The following is a 21,277-nucleotide window of genomic DNA, read 5'->3' as shown; positions in this document are numbered from 1 at the left end:
GAGGCTCAGGAATAATGTCCAGAGTTAAAAAACAGGATGTCATCAAATTAAAAGGCTTCAGCACAGCAAAGGAAACAATGAAGAATGTGAAGAGAAACTAAAGAATGGGAGAAATCTTTGCTAGTTACTCATCTGACAAGGGATTAATATCCAGAATATATAAAGAACCCAAAACACACACACACACACACACACACACACACACACACACACACACAAACCCAACTGATAAATGGGCAAATGAACCAAATAGACATTTCTCAAAAGAATAATACAAAATGCTAACAAATACATTTAAAAACATTCAACATCTTCAGCAGCTAGGGAAACAGAAATAAAAAACTACACTGAGATTTCCATCTCACTCCAGTCAGAATGGCAGTCATCAAGAATACAAACAATAATAAATGCCAACAAGGATGGGAGGGCACTTTTCTACTGTTGGTAGAATTATAAGTTAGTACAATCATTATGAAAATCAGTATGGAGGGTCCGCAAAAGACTAGGCATGGAACCATTGTATGACCTGGCTATACCATTCCTTAGTATTTGTTCTAAAGAATTATAAAGTTATCATACTATCACAATAAATGTATAACCATATTTAGAGCTGCAAAATTCACAGTAGCCAAATTAAAGATCTGTCCATCAGTGGATGAATGGATAAAGAAAATGTAGTGTATACATACACAATTAAGTTTAATTTGGTCATGAAGAAAAATGAAATTAAGTCATTTGAAAGGAAATGGATGGAGAGCATTAGGTTTAGCAAAATAGGTCAAACTTAGAAAGTCAAGGATTGTATGTTTTCTCTCTCATTTGTGGAAGCTAGAGAAGATAAAAGAAAAGAAAGATGGAATGGGGACTCTCATGAAATGTAAAGGGAGGACAGTATAGTGAAGGAAAGGGACGGGGGGGGGAGGGGAAGAGAGAGAATGGAGAAATCCTGAGGAATGATACTGACCAACTTACTCTGTTCTATCATATGCATGTAGGAATACATAACAATGAATCCCACTATTATGTATACTATTATGTATACTTATAATGCACCAATAAAAATATGAAAGAAAAGAATGTTTCTAATTATAGACTATGGGCTTGATTGGTAGTAATGTACTGTACTGGCTTATCAATCTTAACACATGAGCTATGCTAATGAGACATGTCCATAAAGGGAAAAGGGTTTGTTGAGGGAGGAAGGTGAAGGAGGACATGGGAACTCTATGGTCATTTTTTATGCAAACCTAAAAACCTGTTCTAAGAAACAGTCCATTAAAATTTTCAAACATACTTAATTCATTGAAAAGAAAGTGGAAATCAGAAAATATGAAGTCAACAGAAAATAAATAGCAAAATGGCAACCTAAATTTCATCTACACAATTACATTGTAAATATTACATGAATGTAAGAAAACAAGCTTTTCTTACAAGTTTTCTATACAAAATTCATTTTAAGACAGAAGCAGATTAAGAACAAAGAGCACCTCTAAAACACTAATATTAAGGAACATGGAAAGGCTTGGTCACCATCACGTGAGCCAGACCTCAAGACAGAATTTTGGCCAAAGTAAAGAGAAATGTTGTCATTATCAATAAATAACAAACATACAAATTCATCAAGATAACACAATAATCCTACAAGTGTACATATTCAATGACCAAGATTCAAATTACATGACACAAACCTGACAAAACTAAAGGAAGACATGCATCAACTTATATCAAATTATTATCAAATTATAGTTGGTGAGTTCAAAAGTTCTCACTCAGTAACTGACAAAAAAAGTAGAAACTGAGAAGGGAAGAGAAGACAGGAATGACACTATCAACCACAAAACCTCACAGAGACTGAAATGTCCCCAACAGAGAGAAGACATGATCTTCTGAAGAACTCATGAAAACCAAGGCAGTTCCTATGTCAAAATGAGACTCAATTTAGTTATCATGAAAGACCTCATTGTAATGTTTCTATTGATTTTAAAAGAATAATTTGATGTACAGTAAATAGCAAGATATCAATAAATTAGATGACCTGTTCAAAATGGCAAAGTTCTTTTTAAAAATTAACAAATTGATAGGAAAAGAGATAGAAAGTTAGGATAGACAAGAAAAGAAACTGAATTTTTATTTTCTCACAAAGAAAATTCCAGGCCAAGATGGCTTCACTGTTGAATTTTACCTAATATTTTAAAAATAATTAATATTGATTTTAGCCAAGCGTGGTAGCTCACACCTGTAATTCCAGAGACTAGGCGCCTGAAGTGGAGGAACATAAATACAAGGCCCACCTCAGCAACGTACCAAGACATGTCTCAAAATAAAAAATTTTAAAAGGCTGGAAATGTACATGTAGCTCGGTGGTAGAGTGGCCCTGGGTTCAATCCCTTGTACCCAAAAAAGAAAAGAAAAAAAGAAAAAACTGACCTTACATAAACTTACTCAGGAATTACAGAAGCATTTATGAAGCCACCATTTCCCTAATGCCAAACAGAAAATGACATCAGGAAAAAAGGAAACTGCAGACAATTATTCCTCCTGAACAGGAGGAAATCATGAAAGTCATTAAAAATATATTGTCAGAGAGAATCCAGAAATACATAAGAAGGTTTTATTCTTATGACAAAAATGATAAAGCAGGATTCACCTCAGGACAAAGCAGGTTTATATCAAGAATGCAGGTTGGTTGAGCATCCAAAAACGAATCAATGCCCTTCACTACATTAAAGAATAAGGAAAACCATATCATTCCAATGAGTACGAAAACAGCATTTGACAAAATAACAATTCTTGATTCTCAAAAAAACTCTGCAATGATCTACCTTCCTGTTCATCTCCCATGTATCAATAATTCTATGATCATCCTTTACTTTCATTATATACCCAGCATTCTTCAAATATAAAAATCTACCATACCCCTACACCCACAAAAAACAGGGTACTTATAAAACATACAGACCTTTTGTCTACCAAAAGACAACAGTTAACATTGAACTAAAAGGTAAGAGTCTGCATACTTTACCCTCTCCATAAATATCTACAAGAAGGCAAAAATGTCTGTTCCCATCACTTCTATCAACATTGCACTTGAGGTCCTTGACAATGCAATACATCAAGACGAGAAATAAAAGTCAAATTCATTTACAAGAAAAAAGTAACACCCTCCTTATTTGCCAATGACATCCTTGTGTACACAGAAAATCCTGAGGTACCACTGAAAAGCTCCTAGAGTAAATGGGTTTATTAAGAAAAATTGCCTGAAAAAATGATGTGGCATAGTACATTTCCCAAAAGTGGTCACAACAATATTTCCTATTCCATGTGCTGTTTTATGATGTGACTATGCCATGTCACTCCTATGTCCAGAGATAGAGTCTAAGTGCCCTTTCCTTGAATCCTGGTAGGCTTAAATAGAGTAAACGTGACATCTGAGTCACAATATGAGTATAAATGTGACTTCTGAGGCTCATTCATGAAAAATGAAACCCATACTTTGTTGGAAGATCTCAGTGATGGCCTTGAACCACAAGGTAAAAAGTCTGACTATCCTAAGGCCACCATGCTTGCAGGACAGTAAGCCACATGAAGAGGTCATATGCGAATCTTAGAATCATATAAGACCAAGCACCAGATCTTTAAATGAATGAGAGTCTAGGTGATTCCAGTCCCCAAGAATCATCTTGTGGTCGGCCTTCAAGTCTTCCACCTGAGCCTCCAGAGGTTGTGGTGTATAGACAAGCTGTCCACATCCTCCCTGACTGAAACCCAAACCTACAGAATCTATGGGGAGGGAAGGCAGAAGGAAGAGGAAAGAAAAAGAAAGAGACAGACAGACTGGTGATTTAAACTCAGCAAGTTTGGGAGCAATTTGATATGTAGTAACAGTAGCTAGAAATCTGTTCTAGTTGATTTTTAAAAGCAGGGTTTTTTTAATATGCCTGTAGTAAAGAAAACACCACCAAAGTTATCCCATGTAAAATAGCATAAAACAACCAAAATATTTAGAAATAAATTTAACAAAATATGAGCCAAATTCACATGTGAAAACTACAAAATATTTGTGAGCACAAATTAAAGACTATCTAAGTAAAGAAAATATCTTGGTATTTCAGGAGCAAGCAATGGGTTTTTAGTCAGGATGCAGAAAACTACTACCACAAAAAAAGACAGACTTATTAAAACTAAACTTTTCTACTCAGAAGGCACTGGTCATGAAGATAAACTGACAAGCCACAATTGCAAGGAAATATTCTCAAATATCTCAAAGGATCGCTATGCAGCATAATAGAAAAATATGAAGGAAATGTTACACTGGTAAAATTGTATTCTGATATGGAAAACCCTGAATTTACAAGCACAGTTAATGGATGTATAAAGTGGAATGATCACTTTGGTAAAAAGATCTGGCTCCATCGGGGGTGGGAGGGTACTGGGGTTGGAAGTCAGAGGCACCCTACACTGAGTCACATCCCAGTCCTTTTTATTTTTTACTTTAAGACAGGGTCTTTCTAAGTTACTGAGGGTCTTGCTAAGTTGCTGAGGCTGGCTTTGACCCTGTAACCCTCCTGCCTCAGCCTGCTGAGTCCCTGGGATTACAGGCAAACACCACTGTGCCCAGCCTGGCCCTTTCTTATAAACACTAAACTCCCTTCCACACTGTGACCACCAAGTCCACTCCTAGATGTTGATGCAAGAGAAATGAAACGTGTCAAAAGGATGATGCATACCGGACATCCATGGGAACTTGGGTCATAATACCCTGACTCCCACCAGCAGGAGGATGGATAAACTATAATACATTCAGACAAAGGAGAACTTGGTAATTAAAAAGAATAAACTATTCACTCAGGCAAAAACATGGATTTTTATGTTTTTCAATGCTATTTCAAATTAAATTTTTTTAATTTTCATTTTTAAATTGCTTGCTGCTCAATGACTCATTCTTAATGAATATTCCTTTGCAGCCCAGTAACTAACATGTTCTTGTCTGTTTAATAAACCTTCCTACATGTCGCCCAGAGCCCTCAGTTTTATCCACCGGGCTATAAAATCGCCCTCAGACCTTCCGAGCACAGAGCACGCCTAGCTGCAACCAGGGTGCATTTGCCATGTGGACCAGGAGCCTCCGCCACTGCTCTTCCGTCCTCAGGACTCCCACATGCAGGCTGCCTGCTCCACCCTGACGTGCACAGGCACCACCCAGAGCTGAGGGGTGAGCTGCTCCCTGCCCCTTTCTAGAGGAACAGAATAGCCCCGTTTTGCTTTTCTGCCTTTGAACTAGGTGGCAGAAGAGGAGGAAAGCATCCCAGGACCTAGGCTGACCCAGCTCCAGCTGGCTGAGCTCACTCTTGAGGCTCCCAAGACATCCTCCTGAGTTTCCTTCTCTCCAAGGAACAACAGCTTTAAGAAGAGAACTTCTCCAAGAGTTCCCCGCACAAGCTATTGCCACCTTCCTGGCATCATCTTCAATTAACCCACCAGAGCCCTGATGAGGGCAGCCCCCATCCCAGGCCTGATGGTTACTGGCCTCCTCACTGGTAAGTCCCAAGGTAACAGAGCCACTTCCCCTATTCCTATTGCAGGCCACCAACCAGTTCTGAGATTGAATAATTCTTCTCCGGGGAAAAGAAATGTAAATGGATAATTATAAAAGGCAATGGTTCTTTTCTACTGAAAGAAGCTGTCCTCCTAAGTAATGAATCCAAGAGTAATAGAATGACTTCAGGGTAGGCAGACGGAAGCTGTAATTCAGGAAGTAATGGCGTGAGCGTTGTTACAGAAATGAAAGGACTGGCAAAAGCCCAAGAGTAACCCCCGAAAGCCTGAGAGAGCAGCCAACCTGGAACTTCTAACTGTGCCCTGACTTCAGACCCCAGGGAGGAAGGGGCCAGGACCCCCATGCTAGGCTTTAGCTTTCACCCCAGAGGGCTCACATTCAAAGCCAGCCTCAGCATCCTGTTTCAATGCAATCCTTTTTAAAGAAATTCAAGAAACAGAATTGGTTCAGATGTATTTCTGTGATCTACACCAAGAATCTCGCCCAAAGATAGATCCTAATACCCATCAGCATTTAAAGATACCATCCATGATTCAAAGGAGAAAAGGACCCACAAAACTCAAACCTCTTGCTGGCACCCTCTCAGCACACCTAGTGAGGTTCTAAGTACCAATCTGCTCTGCCAGAAGGTGGGGAACCCTGGAAGGGCTGCATCTCACAGGGAGTGTGTAGTGCTCGGTGGGATGCCCGGTGGGCAGTCAAGGCGCGGCAAGTGTGCAGCTGTGACACAGCGCTCTGTCCACGTGAACCCACGGTGTCGGCTGGCTGCGGCATGCAGCAGGCAGGCGCTGGGTCTGCCCTGCAGTTTGGCTCTTGCCTAGGGCCTTGGGCTGCCTACGACCAGCACACCCTAGGACCTCATGGGGCTCCTTCCTGGGTGGTGGGGCGCAGGACACAACTGCAGGGAAGGCAAGGGGATGTGACAGCACCCCAGCTGTCAGTCTGCGATCCTAGCCAGTCACTGGTCCACTTATCAGCTTGTACTCGGTAGCCACTGGCTTAATCCCTAGCCCAGAATTTTAACTGCTCAGCGATTGGCCCGATCATCCTTAGCCCGGGAAATTCAAATACTTCAGCGGAGTTCCCCACCATGCACTCTCTCTTGTGTGCGCTCTCTCTTCGGGGCAGATTTTATTAGGCTGTTCATGTGCCTAATAAAATCTCTTGCGTGAGTTCCCATCCAGAGTGGTTTGTCTGGGTGCCTTTTCACTTTTCAGATTGGGAACCCCGGAAACCCACACCCAGCATACCTGCACATGCTGAGCTCACATGAAGCAGAAAGCAAGACACACAGAGGAACTCTCAGGGATGGGGTCAGGAAGACCAACAGTGAAGGGAAGGTAGGAAGGGAACAAATGGATTGTTTCTCCAAATTAAACTTACCTGAATTTCAAAAGGTGCTTCCAATCAAAGCTACCCACAATTGAGGAAGGAAACCTTCACAATTGAGGAAGGAATTCCATCACTAGCACTGACGGCTCACCACTGAAGCTTTTAAAAGGGGACCCAGGAAGCTCAATATCATAACTCCTGCAACCCCTCACCACCTCAACACCACACCTTGCTGGCAAACAACCAGGCCGGGGCCACCCTCCTGCACTGCACGCCAGTCCCAAGAGACCTGTCTTACCCCCAATAAAGTAACCTCCTCAGCACCTCCTACCCTTGTCAGGAAAAAGAACCCGAATGCACCATCAACAAGGTCCCACAGCTGAAAGTGAAGGCCCAGATGTGCCACCTGCACCATCAACAGGGTCCATGGGCTAAAAGTCCAGGCTCAGATCTGCTGACCACCAGTCCTGCATTCTTTCCACACGGTATTCCTTACTGGAGTTTACAGTTACAGGTACAGGCCTGTAATCCCAGTGTCTCAGGAGGCTGAGGCAGGAGGATCGTGAGTTCAAAGCCAGCCTTGGCAAAAGCAAGGTGCTAACCAACTCAGAGAGACCCTGTCTCTAAATAAAATACGAAATAGGGCTGGGGATGTGGCTCAGTAGTCAAGTGATCCTGAGTTCAATACGCAATACCAAAAGGAAAAAAAAAAAAAAAAAAAAGATTCTTCCTGAGGGTGGGCAGTCTGTGCACTGCTGGACACATGGTACCCTGACCCTGTCAACTGAAAGCCAGTTATCTCCCAATTACACCAACCACAGAAAAGCACCCCAAAGAATTGCTGGCAACCCGAGGAAGACTTCAGCACCCACCACTTCCAGCACCCCATGATGGGCAAGTGCTCTGCCATGGCCAACAAGGCCACGGAGCCCGCTTGGAGCTCTCCGTTGCACTTGGTCCACCAAACACGTCCCACAGCCACCTAGATTAACCTTGTGGGGCCCTAGAGGACTCCCTACAGGGTCAAAACAGAGCCCATATCACTGTGCCAGGCTGGATGGCCCTACAGGCAATGTCAGAGACCTCATGTCCTTGTTCAAAAAGCCAGCAGTGGCTTCTAGCATCACTTTGTGAGTAAAGTCTCTCACACAAGACCAAGACGTGGAAAGGTAGCTGCTTCTCCTTTCCTCCCAACAAGAAATAAGCCTAAAAAGAATGTTTCTGAAACAAACACCTGCGAGCGGGCACCAATCCATCACACAGGACCATCAGGTTGAGCATCTGCAGAGCACCATGACCCAGCCATTCCTCCAAGATGCCAACTGTCAACCCAGCTTCCCAGCCACACTAAGAGCCCTCACACCTCTGCCCATGCTATCTGGGTGGGTCCACACCAGCAGGCTCAGCACAGTCCAAAAACACTCCTCTACACCCCCTCACTCCTCCCCAGCCATGATCCACAGGCCCGGGGGGCAGCCGACACAGCCATTCTCATACGGGTCCCAAGCTTGTGGAAGAGGACGACCCCTCTGCACGCTGCCTCCAGGGATGCGGTTGTCTACTGCCAAACTCACTAACTGCAGCACACAGGCTCCTCACCTTACCGATTCCCATTTGCTTGACCTACTAGTTACTCACAGGCAGGAAAGCAGGAGTCAGACTGAATGGCCCAAATCCCACCATACGACACGCTGACACTCACAGGCAGGAAAGCAGGAGTCAGGTTGTATGGCCCAAATCCCACCATATGACACGCTGACCACAAACACAGCGGGCCTGTGGAACCCCTGGCTGGGAAGGAAAGCTGATGCTGCGACCAGCACACATGGAGGAATACCTGGTTCTGGTACCGCCTCCCGGCAGCCCTGCCACACTTCCCCCTCTCCCTTCCCTCAACTTCCTTCCTTCCTTCTCTCCTTTTTTAGTTTTTGGAAAGGAAGAGGAAAACTATTTGGAAATGACATGATTGAATATATAGAAAATTGTAAGGAACAACAACAAAAGCCATTAGAACTAATAAACTGGTTCATCAAGGTTTCAGGATACAAGTTCAATATACAAAAGTTAATTATACTTCTACACATTAGCTATGACCAATATAGAAATGAAATTATTTTACCGCACAGAAAAGAATAAAATAGGTGGACAAATTTACCAAAGAAGTGTAAGACGTGTATAGGACACTACTGAAAGAAATTAAGGAATACCTAAGTAAATAGGAAGATGCCTCATGCTCATGAGGGAGAAGACATAATAACTTAAAGATGGTCATACTCCCCAAATGTGACTCCCTATATATCTTTGGATTCAATGCAGCCTCAGCTCTTTGTGGGAACTGACAAGCTGATCCTAAAATTCAGGTGGAGACCTAAGGTGCCCATAATAACTCACACAATCTTGGGGGGGAAAGCAAGGCAAAGCTGGAGAACTCACACTTTCTGATTCCAAACTTCCTGCAAAGCTATAGTGACCAAGACTTCACAGTATCAGTATAAGGACAAACATACACATGAAAGAAAAGAAACTGAGAGTCTATGCGTAAGCCCTTGCATTTATACTACTGGACACAAATGTGCTGTCAAGCTCACACCTTCTGATTCATGTCTTCCCTGGTAGGTTTATCCACTCGCCACTGGGCAGTGCCTATCCCTAACCACGATTCTGACTCACAGCCACCTCGTCCAAGAGCCCACGTCACCCAGGGCTCCATGAGAGCTGTCCAGCCACCTGCCCATGACCCAGCTGAGCGCTTACCTGTTGGACTTCTCCTAACCGCCCCCCAAACCCCCTCCAGGTCTATTCTAGCTCGGTATCTTAGAAGCAGCACGCAGCTGGCGCCTAGTTTCAAATCGACCTGGCTTGACAACTACTTGTCTTCGGAACACCAATGACACTATTCCACTTTCTTTGAGTTGTGGCTAGTTCTGATGCAGTCACTGGCCTCTATTTGTAGGTCACTGGCCTGCCCTTCCTTTGAGACTCTCTTTCTAGTCTTTCCCATTCATGGTTTCACTCTCATGTCTCTGTGATTTCTGGCTTTTTAAAATTTTTTATTTGTTCTGATTAGTTGTACATGACAGTAGAATACATTTATACATTTTGATAAATCATACATAAATGGAGTGTAATCGCTCATTTTCCTGATTGTACATAACATTGGTCAGGGAGTCATATATGTACGTGAGGTAATAATGTCTTCATCTTTCCTTGGTTTTTGTTTGCTTAGACCATTTTTTGGTACCAGAGTCTGAACCCAGGGGCACTTAACTACTGAGCTTCATCCCCAGTCTCCCTCTGCACTACCCACCCCCACATTTTTTGTTTTTTAATTCTGAGACAAAATCTAAGTTGCTTAGGGCCTAAGTTGCTGAGGCTGCCCTTGAACTTGTGGTCCTCCTGTCTTACCTCCCTCACTGGGATTAGAGGGGTACACCACCACGCCTGGCACAACTCATCTTTCCTGGGATTTGTTTTGTTCACTGCACACAAGCAACAATATCTTAAAATTCTCAGTCATAATCTTATAAATACTGAATTTTCTCCATTATGTTTTCTCTTTCTAGATCTATTTATTCATTCTCTGTTTCAGCTCTTTATCTCTGTCTTATTTTCAGCATCTCTCTATGCTGCCTATTCAGTAATTTTCTCAGAACTATATTGAAGTCAATTAATTCTCTCTTCTGTTGTGTCTAATGGGTTATAAATTCAATGACTATAATTTTGATTGCCAGAAGTTCTTTCCAGTTCTTTCTAAATCTTCAATATTACTCTTCATTTAAAACTGTTGTTTCTTTATTCTTGACACTTTAAACCTACCAACTCCATGGCCCTTCAATGGCTAGTGGAGCACTCTGTGTCCCCGCCCAGAGTGGTGGCCAGTGACTTCTGGAGCACTCCCCCTCTGCTTGCTCGGGACTCTCTCATCTCTGCGGAGAGAGCATACTTTCTCGGGCAGAAGTCCTCAAAGCCTGGCAAGTCAACTACTGGGGTCCCCAAGCCTTTCTCAAGTGTTCTGTGAGATAGAAACCATTTTCATGACAAAACTGGGATGTGCACATTGCTGACACCTGCACCAGTGGACACAGGCCCGGCCCTATGAGCAAGCTAGCAGGAATTCACGCTGTACCACAAATTCATGCCAAAGTCACAAATCATTCCTAGTGCCACCTGCCACAGTTTAAGACAAAAGGCGGCTTCATTTAAGACTGCCATTGAAGAAGTAGGAATCTGAATACTGCAGTAAAATCAAGTCCAATTGCTCTTCTAAGATGAGCTTAGTACCAGATCTTGAGGAGACATCTTTCCGACACTCTGTGTGGAGCCCTGTGGTGCCTGCTGCGCGATGGCACTGTCTCCCAAGGCAGATCTCAGCGCGGTGGTTTCAGCTGTGAGCCCAGCTGGACACCTTCTTCAAGAAACATCATTTTTACTTAAAAGACAAGTATTTGAGACAAATGGGTTACTAAAACTTGAGTCTCCAGCAGGCACTCCCTCAAAAATGAACACAGCCTGTTGCTTCAAGAAAACAATGGATCGTAATTGTTTTCAGCTCTTTGAGCTTTTAAGACAGACCCCCAGTTCTGGAAGACTTTCATTTGCCACTCTAGGCCTGGTGGCTTCAGCTGCTTCATGAGAATGCCAGTAACACAGTAATGCCAGTGAACATGAAGCTTCGATATTATAAGAACAACACAACCAAGTTTTGATATCAAAACACGACCACACTGAGAAGCGCTGCATGTGCACCATCCAGCTTTTTTCATACAACCATGTGTGATGTTCCAGAGCCACGTGTGGGTAAAAGATGCAAAGTACAAGAGCAGCCTGGAGGGTGACAGACTGAGCACGACTGTTCACTGACCTGCTTTCAGAGGAGCTGGCACGCTGCAGCTGGACTTATGAAGCCACCATGGTTGAGTTAAAAGACAGTGTTAAAGAAAAGTCCACACCACTTGGAAAAGATAGCGAACACCCCCTTTTCTAACCACACCTGTGTGTGGCTGAATTTTGTTCATGTACTTCAATTAAAAAAATTTACAACATATTGACTGCATCAGCATATATGAGATTTTTTTTGTCTTCTGTTAAGTTAGACATTAAGGAGACTTGCAAAAAGTTTAAGAAAAAAATGCCTTTCCCACCACTAAATATTTTTGTAATAGAAAATATTAATTCATCATAAAAATATCATAAAATAATAGCATATACTGGATTTGACCTTATTATTTTTAAACAAGATACTAAATATTTTTAAATTGTTTGTAAATTTAACATAAGTATCAAGAGAATTGGTGGGAAGTTCTTTGGTTCTTCAGTGACTTCTAAGAATGTCAAGAGGTCCTGAGACGATGATCCAGGTCTACTTGCTGCGTGACCACATGCTTTGACTCTGGACAGCACCTCAACTTCCCTGGACAGGGCCAGCTTGTACTTTCTTTCACAAACTACCAGAGCACTGATGACCCCCAAATGCCCCAGCCATCCAGTGGGTACCCAGTCTTCCTTCCTGAGACTCTGATTGCTAAGGAGTCCATCTTCTGTTCACGGTGGCCCAGCATCATCAGGCATTTGCTGGGAGAGTGGTGTGTCCCTCCCCAGCCTGCACTTGGGTGTTCATCTCTGTCAGCTGTCCTCTCTCCACCCCAGCCCACTGCATTCTGTGCTCCCCATGACAGTAGGGCAGTGCTGGTCACACACACCACATGAGCCCAGCTCCCCAACAGGCAGATGCTCACCACACCCTGGTCAAGTCAACAGAGTTAACTCGTCAGTTTCTATAACCTTGTGGAATACCGAATCTCAGGCTGAGTTTCCCAGATGAACCACAAGCATAGTGACCACTGTCCAGTGTGTTTGAAGGTAAAGCAGACAGGTATTTTGTGCCTCTGGAACTTACCCTGCAAAACGGAACTCATCACCCACTTCAGCTGTGAAAGTTCACAGACAGTAGAAAACCCTGGCTCAAGGGTCAGAATGTGGGCTGCACACAAGCCTGATAATCTTGGGGAGGTAGCTACATCTGTCTCAGCACCTGGTGAGCAGGTGTCACCCCAGATCTGTCATGAGGTGCAGCACCAACTTGAGGAAGCACCAGGACTACCCACCTTCACGACCACAGTCACTCCTACCACTCAGGACGCCTGTGGCCCCAGATGTGCACCTGCAGTGCTCCCTCCTCAGGAGGAAGAGCCCAGGCAGGCAGCTTGAGTGCAGTGACTCCACCGCAGTCCCTGTGATGGTGCAGACGGTTAGCACACCTGACAGACGGCCTGACCTTGGCAAGTGGCTGGGAACATGGAGAGAAGCCCAGAGTCAGCGCCAAACAGAAGCAAGACAGGGCTTTCCCGGGAGGCTTTGGACCAGAGCCACAATGAGATGAGCCGAGACACGTGCTTCAGCAGGGCTTAGAAGCAGCAGCTGAGGTCAGGGAGGCTGGGAGCAGGAAACGGCCAGGTGTAAGAGTGGCCTGGACCAAGGACGGAGGCGCTGGGCCCCTGGGGCTGTCACTTGGGTCCATGTGAAGGAATGTTAACCTTCTTCTCCTCACATGTATCTAAAGACACAACAATGTAGCCCCTGCCTGTATCCCCAACAGTGTCTGCAGCTCACTCTGGTCATCCAAGCAGCCTCAGCCATAAGAATGAAAGCAGTGCCCCCCTCCCTGGGCAGTGCTGCTGACATCCCTCAGCACAGCTCAGTGGGGCTCATGGGGACTCAACTGTGACCACAGGGGAGAAAGATGATGGCTCACACTGGGCTGCCCCACCCAGTGATGTGCACCAGAGAAGCACCTGCTATCAGCCCTGTCAATAAGCCCTGTCCTCAGACAACAAGCTCAGGGGAAATGAGAGCCAGCATCGATCGCACTGTACAGCTGATCTTATTTACAAACACAAACCTGATGATCCTGTTTTTAAATGGCACAAGTTCCATCACTTACGACCAAAGAAGCGACAGTGGGAATTGATAGTTTTACATCATGACTCAATCCCTCTTCTAAAGGAGAAAGCCTTAAGTTCTAGAAGGAAAAATAAAAAATAAGAAGACCCGAACAAAGGAGAGACATGAAAAATTGACACTAGGGTCAAAATACGTCTCTAGTGGGCACATCTTTCTCTACAAGAAGCATATTAAGTCGCAATCACATCTGGCCCAGCAGGAGACGTGGGGCTTCCATTCTTCACTTATATGAGGGATTCTAATTCCTCCTCGTCCATTCCTAGTTATTGAAAGCAATGCAGACCCGATTTTCCTCAATATAACCAATGTGGCTCGCTTATTCAAATTAACATTCAGACTGTACTTCATAAAGTCCTGCTCTGACTCTTTCAGATGCAGCCACTGAGCCGAGACCTCTTTAACAAGGGGTACCAGGCACGGCTAGGGTGACAACAGTCCAGGAAAAGCAAGACAAGTGCAGCAAGGTCCTGCCTCCTGTCTGCTAGAGGAAGGCCCACCCTTCAGCTGGGGGACCTGCAGGCCTCCTGTGAGCATCCCTGCAGGGGTCTTGCCAACAGGGTTCCCACAGTGATCCTCGGGAGCGGAGTCAGGTTCTCCAAAAGCTTCCATCCGCCAAACCCCGCTTGAGGCTTTCCCTCCAGTCTGACAGGTCCTCCTCTGGAGTCCTCTCACCCCACACTCAGTCCTCGGCCGTGCTTGCCATCTCCTTGTGCTGCAGTCACGGCAAGCTCCATGAGGTCTCACACCTCACGTCCTATGGCCTCTTGGGTTTACAGCACAACACCTAGCACAGCAGGTGTGCAGGAAAGGTGTGCCAGCAGCGCCTCCACATGGCATGCTGGGCCAGAGGCAGCCACAGTCCCCAACACGTGGAGCCTGGCACCCAGGATGCCAGGGCTAAGAGGTGCTTGTGGGCCCAGGTGCTACAGACAAGAGCTGCCCCGACCTCAATGCCCATTAAGGGGCAGTTTCCTCCAAACACACTTGGTCACATGTGGGCAATGTCTCCTGGAGTTGAAGGCTGGCATCTGTGGGCCACAGGTGGGAAACCAGAAGCCACAGGGAACAGACTGTACCCGCCTTCCAGTTGGAACCCTGAGCAGGATATCATGACCACCCAAGGGGCACAAAGACACAGCTCACACCCGTCACCCTGAGGAAGTCGGGTTGTTGCTCCAGATGCAGAAATGTGGCTTCAGGAGTTGGTACGGGCAGGCTAAGATTCAGAAGCAGGCTGCGGTGCGAACCCAGTGTCCTCCTGGGAACGCCTTTTGGGGTCTGCGGGCGGTGGCTGGCTCACCTGAATGCCATCCAGCAGCTTGCTCATGCACCAGTAGGTGTCGGCCTCGATGTTGCGCAGCACCTCCGCAGGCACGCTGGAGACGTCCACCGCGGCCACATCCTCCTCCTCTGGGCAGCGCCAGCATGGAAAAGATGAGGTGCCATTAGCCACAGGAATACACAAAACAGGGAGGCGTGGCAGAGAGACGCCAGGCGCTGCCAGCCCGCCCCCCGCCCCACCACCACCACCACCACTCCTGGCTCGGGCAGCTCACGCCTCAGCACCTGATGCCTCCATTTAATACCTAATCAGTGGCAGAAAAATCGATATTCTGAACCTTATCCAATTAATTAACATGATTAATATATTGTAAATTATTCCTTCTCAGGTACTTCATATTCTAATCAGAAAGAATTTGGGATATATTCCTTATTCCTAACAGATCCATAAGTTTCTCCATAAGATTTTTTTGAACTCTGTAATATACTTACATATTCCTTTAGCAATGATTCCTCTAAAAACCTGTTTTCAAGGTTAAAGTTTCCAAAACTACACTGGGTAAATACTCCTGTAAGATCAAACACCCAGAAAGCAGTAACGCAGATATGCTTCAACGAAATAACTGACAACATGCACTTAGAAATCTCTTGAGAGTGTCGCACACCCAAAGAGGAGACATAACTTAAAACTTTTAAAATGCAAAACAGATGCCTAATTGAAATGCTTTATCAGATATTTGAACAAACTAATTTTAGATCCTTACAAAAACTATCATCCAGCATAGCACTCACAAATGTTTAAAATTTATGGATCCTATTACTTAATTTTCTTTCTTCTGTTTTATTTGCAAATGCACATACATCTTTGCAAGGAAAATGTCCTTTAAGAAAGGAGGCACATTAGCCCAGATACATGCAGAAAGTCCTGAGCACAGGACAGTCACAATTCTGACAACAGCAGCATCTACTGCAATTACTGAGGACTCCTCATGGACAGGCGCCCTTCCCTGGGTTTCAAATCTGCTTGTCCTTTACCTCTGTCATATCACCACTGCCAACACACCACGGACGGGCAGGGTGTGGAGATAAGACAGCCCTGGGCTAGCAGCCTGGGCAGCATGACCCCCGAAAGGACCAGAGCTTCACCTCACATTCACCTGCTACCTGTCCTCAGCACCAACCCTCTCAGTAGCAGCCTACACAGTCCTAGCTCACACCCACAGGGAGCGAGCACACCAGCTCCCTGCACAGTCTTAGGTCACACCCACAGGGAGCGAGCACACCAGCTCCCTGCACAGTCTTAGGTCACACCCACAGGGAGCAAGCACACCAGCTCCCTGCACAGTCTTAGGTCAAACCCACAGGGAGCGAGCACACCAGCTCCCTGCACAGTCTTAGGTCAAACCCACAGGGAGCAAGCACACCACCTCCCTGCACAGACCCAGCTCACACCCACAGGGAGCAAGCACACCACCTCCCTGCAGCCCACCTCACACCCACAGGGAGTGAGCACACCACCTCCCTGCACAGACCCACCTCACACCCAAGGGAATGAGCACACCAGCTCCCTGCACAGTCCTAGGTCACACCCACAGGGGGCAAGCACACCACCTCCTCCCTGCACAGACCCAGCTCACACCAGCAGCAAGCACAGCACCTCCCTGGTTCTTGGTTCACAATGGAGACCAGAAAGTCAAGAGGGAAGAGCGTTTCCACAGCAGCATCCCTTGGTGGGGGCTGGCCTTGAGAGTTGGGGCAAGACAGGAACAGCCCTGGACACACAGCCAACATGGGTCAGAGGCCACCAAACCCACCATGCCTCTCTCTGAAACAGTAAGAGATAGGTCTATAAGGGACCCAAAAAGAGATAGCACTCACAAGCTCCCTGTTCACTCCAGGAATATTGTTAGGTTTGGCTTGGGTTGTGAGGCTTTTAAACTAAGACCAGTCCATTTCCCACAAAGTTCAACCTTGGTAAATTCACACGCCAGGGGTCCCTAGCATATGCACAAAGTCACAAAGTCACCACCAATTCCAGAGCCCTTTGATCACCCCAGTAAGAAGTCTTTGGCCCTCCCCAGGGTCCCTGGAAGCCACCACCCTAATTCCAGCTCTCTTCATGTGAGTGCAGTCACATGCTGTGTGGCCTGGGGTGCCTGGCTCCCCTTTCTCAGCACACTGTTCTCAGAGTGTACCATGACAGCAGCTGTCAGCAGCTCATCCCATCCTGTGGCAGATAACTGCACAGGACGGAGGGGCCACGCTGTGTTTCAGCATTCCTTGGGTGGGCTGGGTCATCTCACCTGTGGGTTGATGTGGAAGACAGGCAGCAGACACCTGGGTGAGAACCATCCCAAAGCCCAAGCATGGGACACAGAGACGGGCAGGAGAGTTGAGATCCTCAAGAAGCCCAGGCAAGAGGCAAAACAAATGTTTGGGTACCACAGTGACCCAGGGGACAGGCAGGTGGAAGAGGGGCCAATCTTCCTGGGACTCCCAGTTGTCAAGGGTGCTGTTGTTGCCCACTACCTCCTGGACCCTCACTCTCTTGCCCCATGTGTTCACCAACCCCAGCAGTGCCCAAAAGTCAAACAGGTGGTCACCACCCCAAGACTTTTCCAAGATTCAAGATTAGGACGACAAGCATGCCCTGCTGGCCATGGCTCCAGTTGGCCTCAGCTAGCCTGGGACACCTGCCTCTCCTTCGGTACCTTGTGCACCTCCCTGCATGGGGCAGGCCCTGTGCCCTGGGGACAGCAAGATGAGAAGGTGTAAGCCATGACCCCAAGGAGGTCAAAAGTGCACAAGCTAACCTCAAGAAACTGGAGGAAGCAGAGGAGGTCCTCCCGCAGCCCAGGGGGAGATCAGCTGCCTCAAGGGGACCATCACAGAATGTAAAGTCCCAGAATATAAAAACAGATGCTTACTTAAAAATAATTTCACTTGTCATCTTAGATTGTGGAAAGGCTTATTAACGTTTTTGGGAAATGCTGTCCTGCTTTATTATTAAGTGAAACGGTCAACTTGTAAAATACCCCACCTTGACCACCAACTCCTTGGAATGGAAAGCTCCACTCTGCACCAGAGCCTGAGGGAGCCCTGGACACCCTCCAGCGGGTAGGAGCCTCCCTCTGTCTTCTGCAGAAGGTACCGAGGGAGAGGCAGGTGTGTCCTCACAATGCAGTTACCACCTTTGCAACAGGAAAGACGGCACTGCCCAAGCCACTAGAGGTGTCTAGCTAGGGTCTGTCTCTCCCCACATGAATGTCCCCACAGCAAAAGCTCCCAAGGGTGCTGACACTGACCTTGCAGATGATCTGACCTGATGCAGGATGACGAGCACCAGCGCAGATCAGTCTGCACAGCCAGGCGGGTGGACAGAACAATGGACAGCAGGGTGAGGGGGGGGCAGGATCCAGGTGACAGTGCAAGAGGAGAGGAGATCAAGCCAAGCAGGGAGAAAGCTACACAGGAACCTAACTGCTGCTCGAAAATATCCAAAAAGCTGCTCTAGGGAAACACAGAGGTTAATTTCCATCCACCTTTCCATGCCCAGAAAACAAGAGGCACGGGGAGGCTGATGGTGGCGAGTGCTGCCCGCCAGGGCTGCCACCTCTCCCACTGGGAAGCCTGACATCCAGTTCCACAACCAGACCTGCAAGTGCCGCCTGTGTGCACAGGACCCATCCTGGGGAAAGTCCAAATGAGGACACAGATGGGGGCCTGCCGGTGGGGGACACAGCACAAACTGGCAAGGCCTGACCACAAACCAGGGGCCATGGTGCAACAGAAACTGTGTGCTCCTTCTGTCCCCCAGACAACACAGCCTGGCATGGAGGGCTCCGGCTGGCACTGAGTCTGCCTCACGCAGCTTCAACTCTAGAAGGCACGACTCGAACAGAACCCCACCTCAGCCTCTTCCATCATTCAACAGAGACGCACCACAAGGTCAGCCCAGGCCAGTGGCTCCTTCCTCTCACAGGCCTTCCTGCCTCCAGTGAAGGCCACATCTGAAACAGCCAGGAGACCCAAGCACTGGACCTCTTTCTTGTAACTATCAGGGAGGGCAAGAAAGCAAAAAGCCCTGATCCAAGTTCAAGTCTCTCATTGTAATCCACGGGAAGAGCTGCTGTTTGGGAAACGGTCAAATCCCCCGTTTAAACAGGTGGTAGGACGGAGGCCTAGGGCACAGAGCACAGGTAAGGCCCGGTGCACCTAGGAGCGTCAGCCGTGGGCAGGGAGAGTGACAGTAGTATGACTATGCCACTCACCTAAGCAACACAAACCTGCACGAAATCTCTACACGAGGTTAGGAGTTTAACTGGTAATCAAAAATGCTCTGTTCTTTTGAAGGAAGCCGAAACGGCTCTGTGGATCTAATCTCTGCATTTCCCAAATTGGGAACTTTACATCTTAAACCCTGACACTTTGTTGGTGGAGATTTTAGCACTTAATTATGCAGATTTGGGTTCCAAGGCAGAGAAACTAGATCCTGCTTTGGTAAGAGTAGCATCACAACTCAGGACTATGAATTCACAAAACTCTTTGGTTCAGTAAAAACATGCTATGATGAAATTGGTTTAGCACCAGGAATGGTAAATTCTAATAAAAATAACAATCAAATAACAAAAAATAACCATCTGAACAGTTCTGCTTCAAGGCTGCGTGCTCCACCCATCTGCCTGCAGCCACAAACCAGCCTGTGTCAGGGGCAGGTGTCAACAGACAATGACTCCAGAATAAACACAAGGAGCTCAGCACAGGAGGCCACGCCCAAGAGCAACTTCCCAGCCCAAAGAGGCCTCTGGACAGCCCCGCTCACTTCCCACCCCCAGTCAAGAACACACTGAAGAACAGGGGCATCTGGGAAGCAGTATGCCCACTCTGTGTAAGAAACTGGCATCACATTCCACACAGGAAAATAAGTGCTGAACTGAACACTGAGGTGCAAAGTGAAAGACACTCCTGGACCTTCGACCATCCTGGTCATGACCATGTCATTTTGAGAAAGAAAAAAATGAACCTCCTGATATTCTCTGGATTTGACTGGACCCTGCCTTTTCCATATGCTGTGAGTCGAAGTCCTGGCCCGCACCGTGGAGGCGCGTGGCCCCGACACACACCACCAGCTCTACTGTGTCTTCACCTTCTGCTGCTGTCCCCACAGCACAAGGAGTTCCTCGCAGGCCGGACCCAGTCCCCTTGTTCTCCAAGGTGCACTGCAGAGGCTCAATGAGCGTGCCATGTGAAAGAACAGGCCGCGGGGCTTGCCGTCAAGAGGAGTAACGACGTGCACAACTAGAGGAGAGCTCAGAAACCCACGCCCAGGGGTTCTTTGAAGAATGAGAAGGAGTAAGCCCAATATCTCTTAATACATGACGTACTCAAGCTGTTGCTGAAGCTGAGACAACAGTCTCAGGTGGGGCAGCACTGCCGACCCCCTTACAAACTCAGGCTCCGGCAAGATAGCGTAGGGTTGTTTTGCTATTTTGAGACCCTTGACCAGCTGCAGCCATTACAAAGCTGTGTCTCTGAGAATGACGGGCACAGTTTCTCAGGAAAACAGGGTTCCGACCTGCCTGATGAAGCAGGCTTTCACCTCAGTCCTGCCCTCTTTCCCACAGTCCGCAAGTCAGCAGCAAGGTACACACCACCACGCCAGGCACGAGGGGCGCTGACCCAGGGATGTGCCCCCACGATGCGGGAGCCTGGCGGTCCTCACCCAGGACCAAAGCTTGCCTTTCACATGTGCACTGCATTAAAGGACTGGGCCCCGTCACTTGTCAATGAGGGAAGGAGCCCAGGGCCTTCCACCAGGACCTCCTCTGCATCTCTGTGTTTCCAATTAGAAGATTCTGCAGACACCCACCTTTCACAGGATAACAGCAGGAATTTACACAGAGAATAAGCTTTCTTCAGTCATGATAATCTGAAAATGCAAAGTGATCATAAATCAATCCACTAAATTGATTCACTCCCTTTATCTAATTAAGTCAGAAATAATCCCTCGAAGGATGAACAGGTCTTTAAATCAATCAGCAAAATGTTCCCTCACACAGATCACAAACAAGGGAGTCAAATGGAAAGAAAGATGGACTAACAAGAGGCTCTGCTCATTCCAAAGACCTTGGAAGCCACATTGAGAAG

At 46.7% G+C, this 21,277-nt stretch overlaps 1 protein-coding gene across 3 annotated transcripts in view; it reads right to left on the bottom strand.

Annotated features, from left to right (window-relative positions):
- Window positions 1-21,277, bottom strand: part of Tbc1d22a (TBC1 domain family member 22A) — a 338,112-nt gene that overhangs the window by 139,645 nt on the left and 177,190 nt on the right. For all 3 annotated transcript variants that reach the window (XM_047549403.1, XM_047549401.1, XM_047549404.1), the window contains one exon: window positions 15,150-15,259. In XM_047549403.1, coding sequence (XP_047405359.1) covers window positions 15,150-15,259 — 110 coding nt within the window. The remainder of the gene's footprint in view (window positions 1-15,149; window positions 15,260-21,277) is intronic.

This window comes from Sciurus carolinensis, chromosome 4 (assembly GCF_902686445.1).
Source record: "Sciurus carolinensis chromosome 4, mSciCar1.2, whole genome shotgun sequence".
Lineage (NCBI taxonomy): Eukaryota > Metazoa > Chordata > Mammalia > Rodentia > Sciuridae > Sciurus > Sciurus carolinensis.
This window is presented reverse-complemented; position numbering and strand designations above follow the sequence as displayed.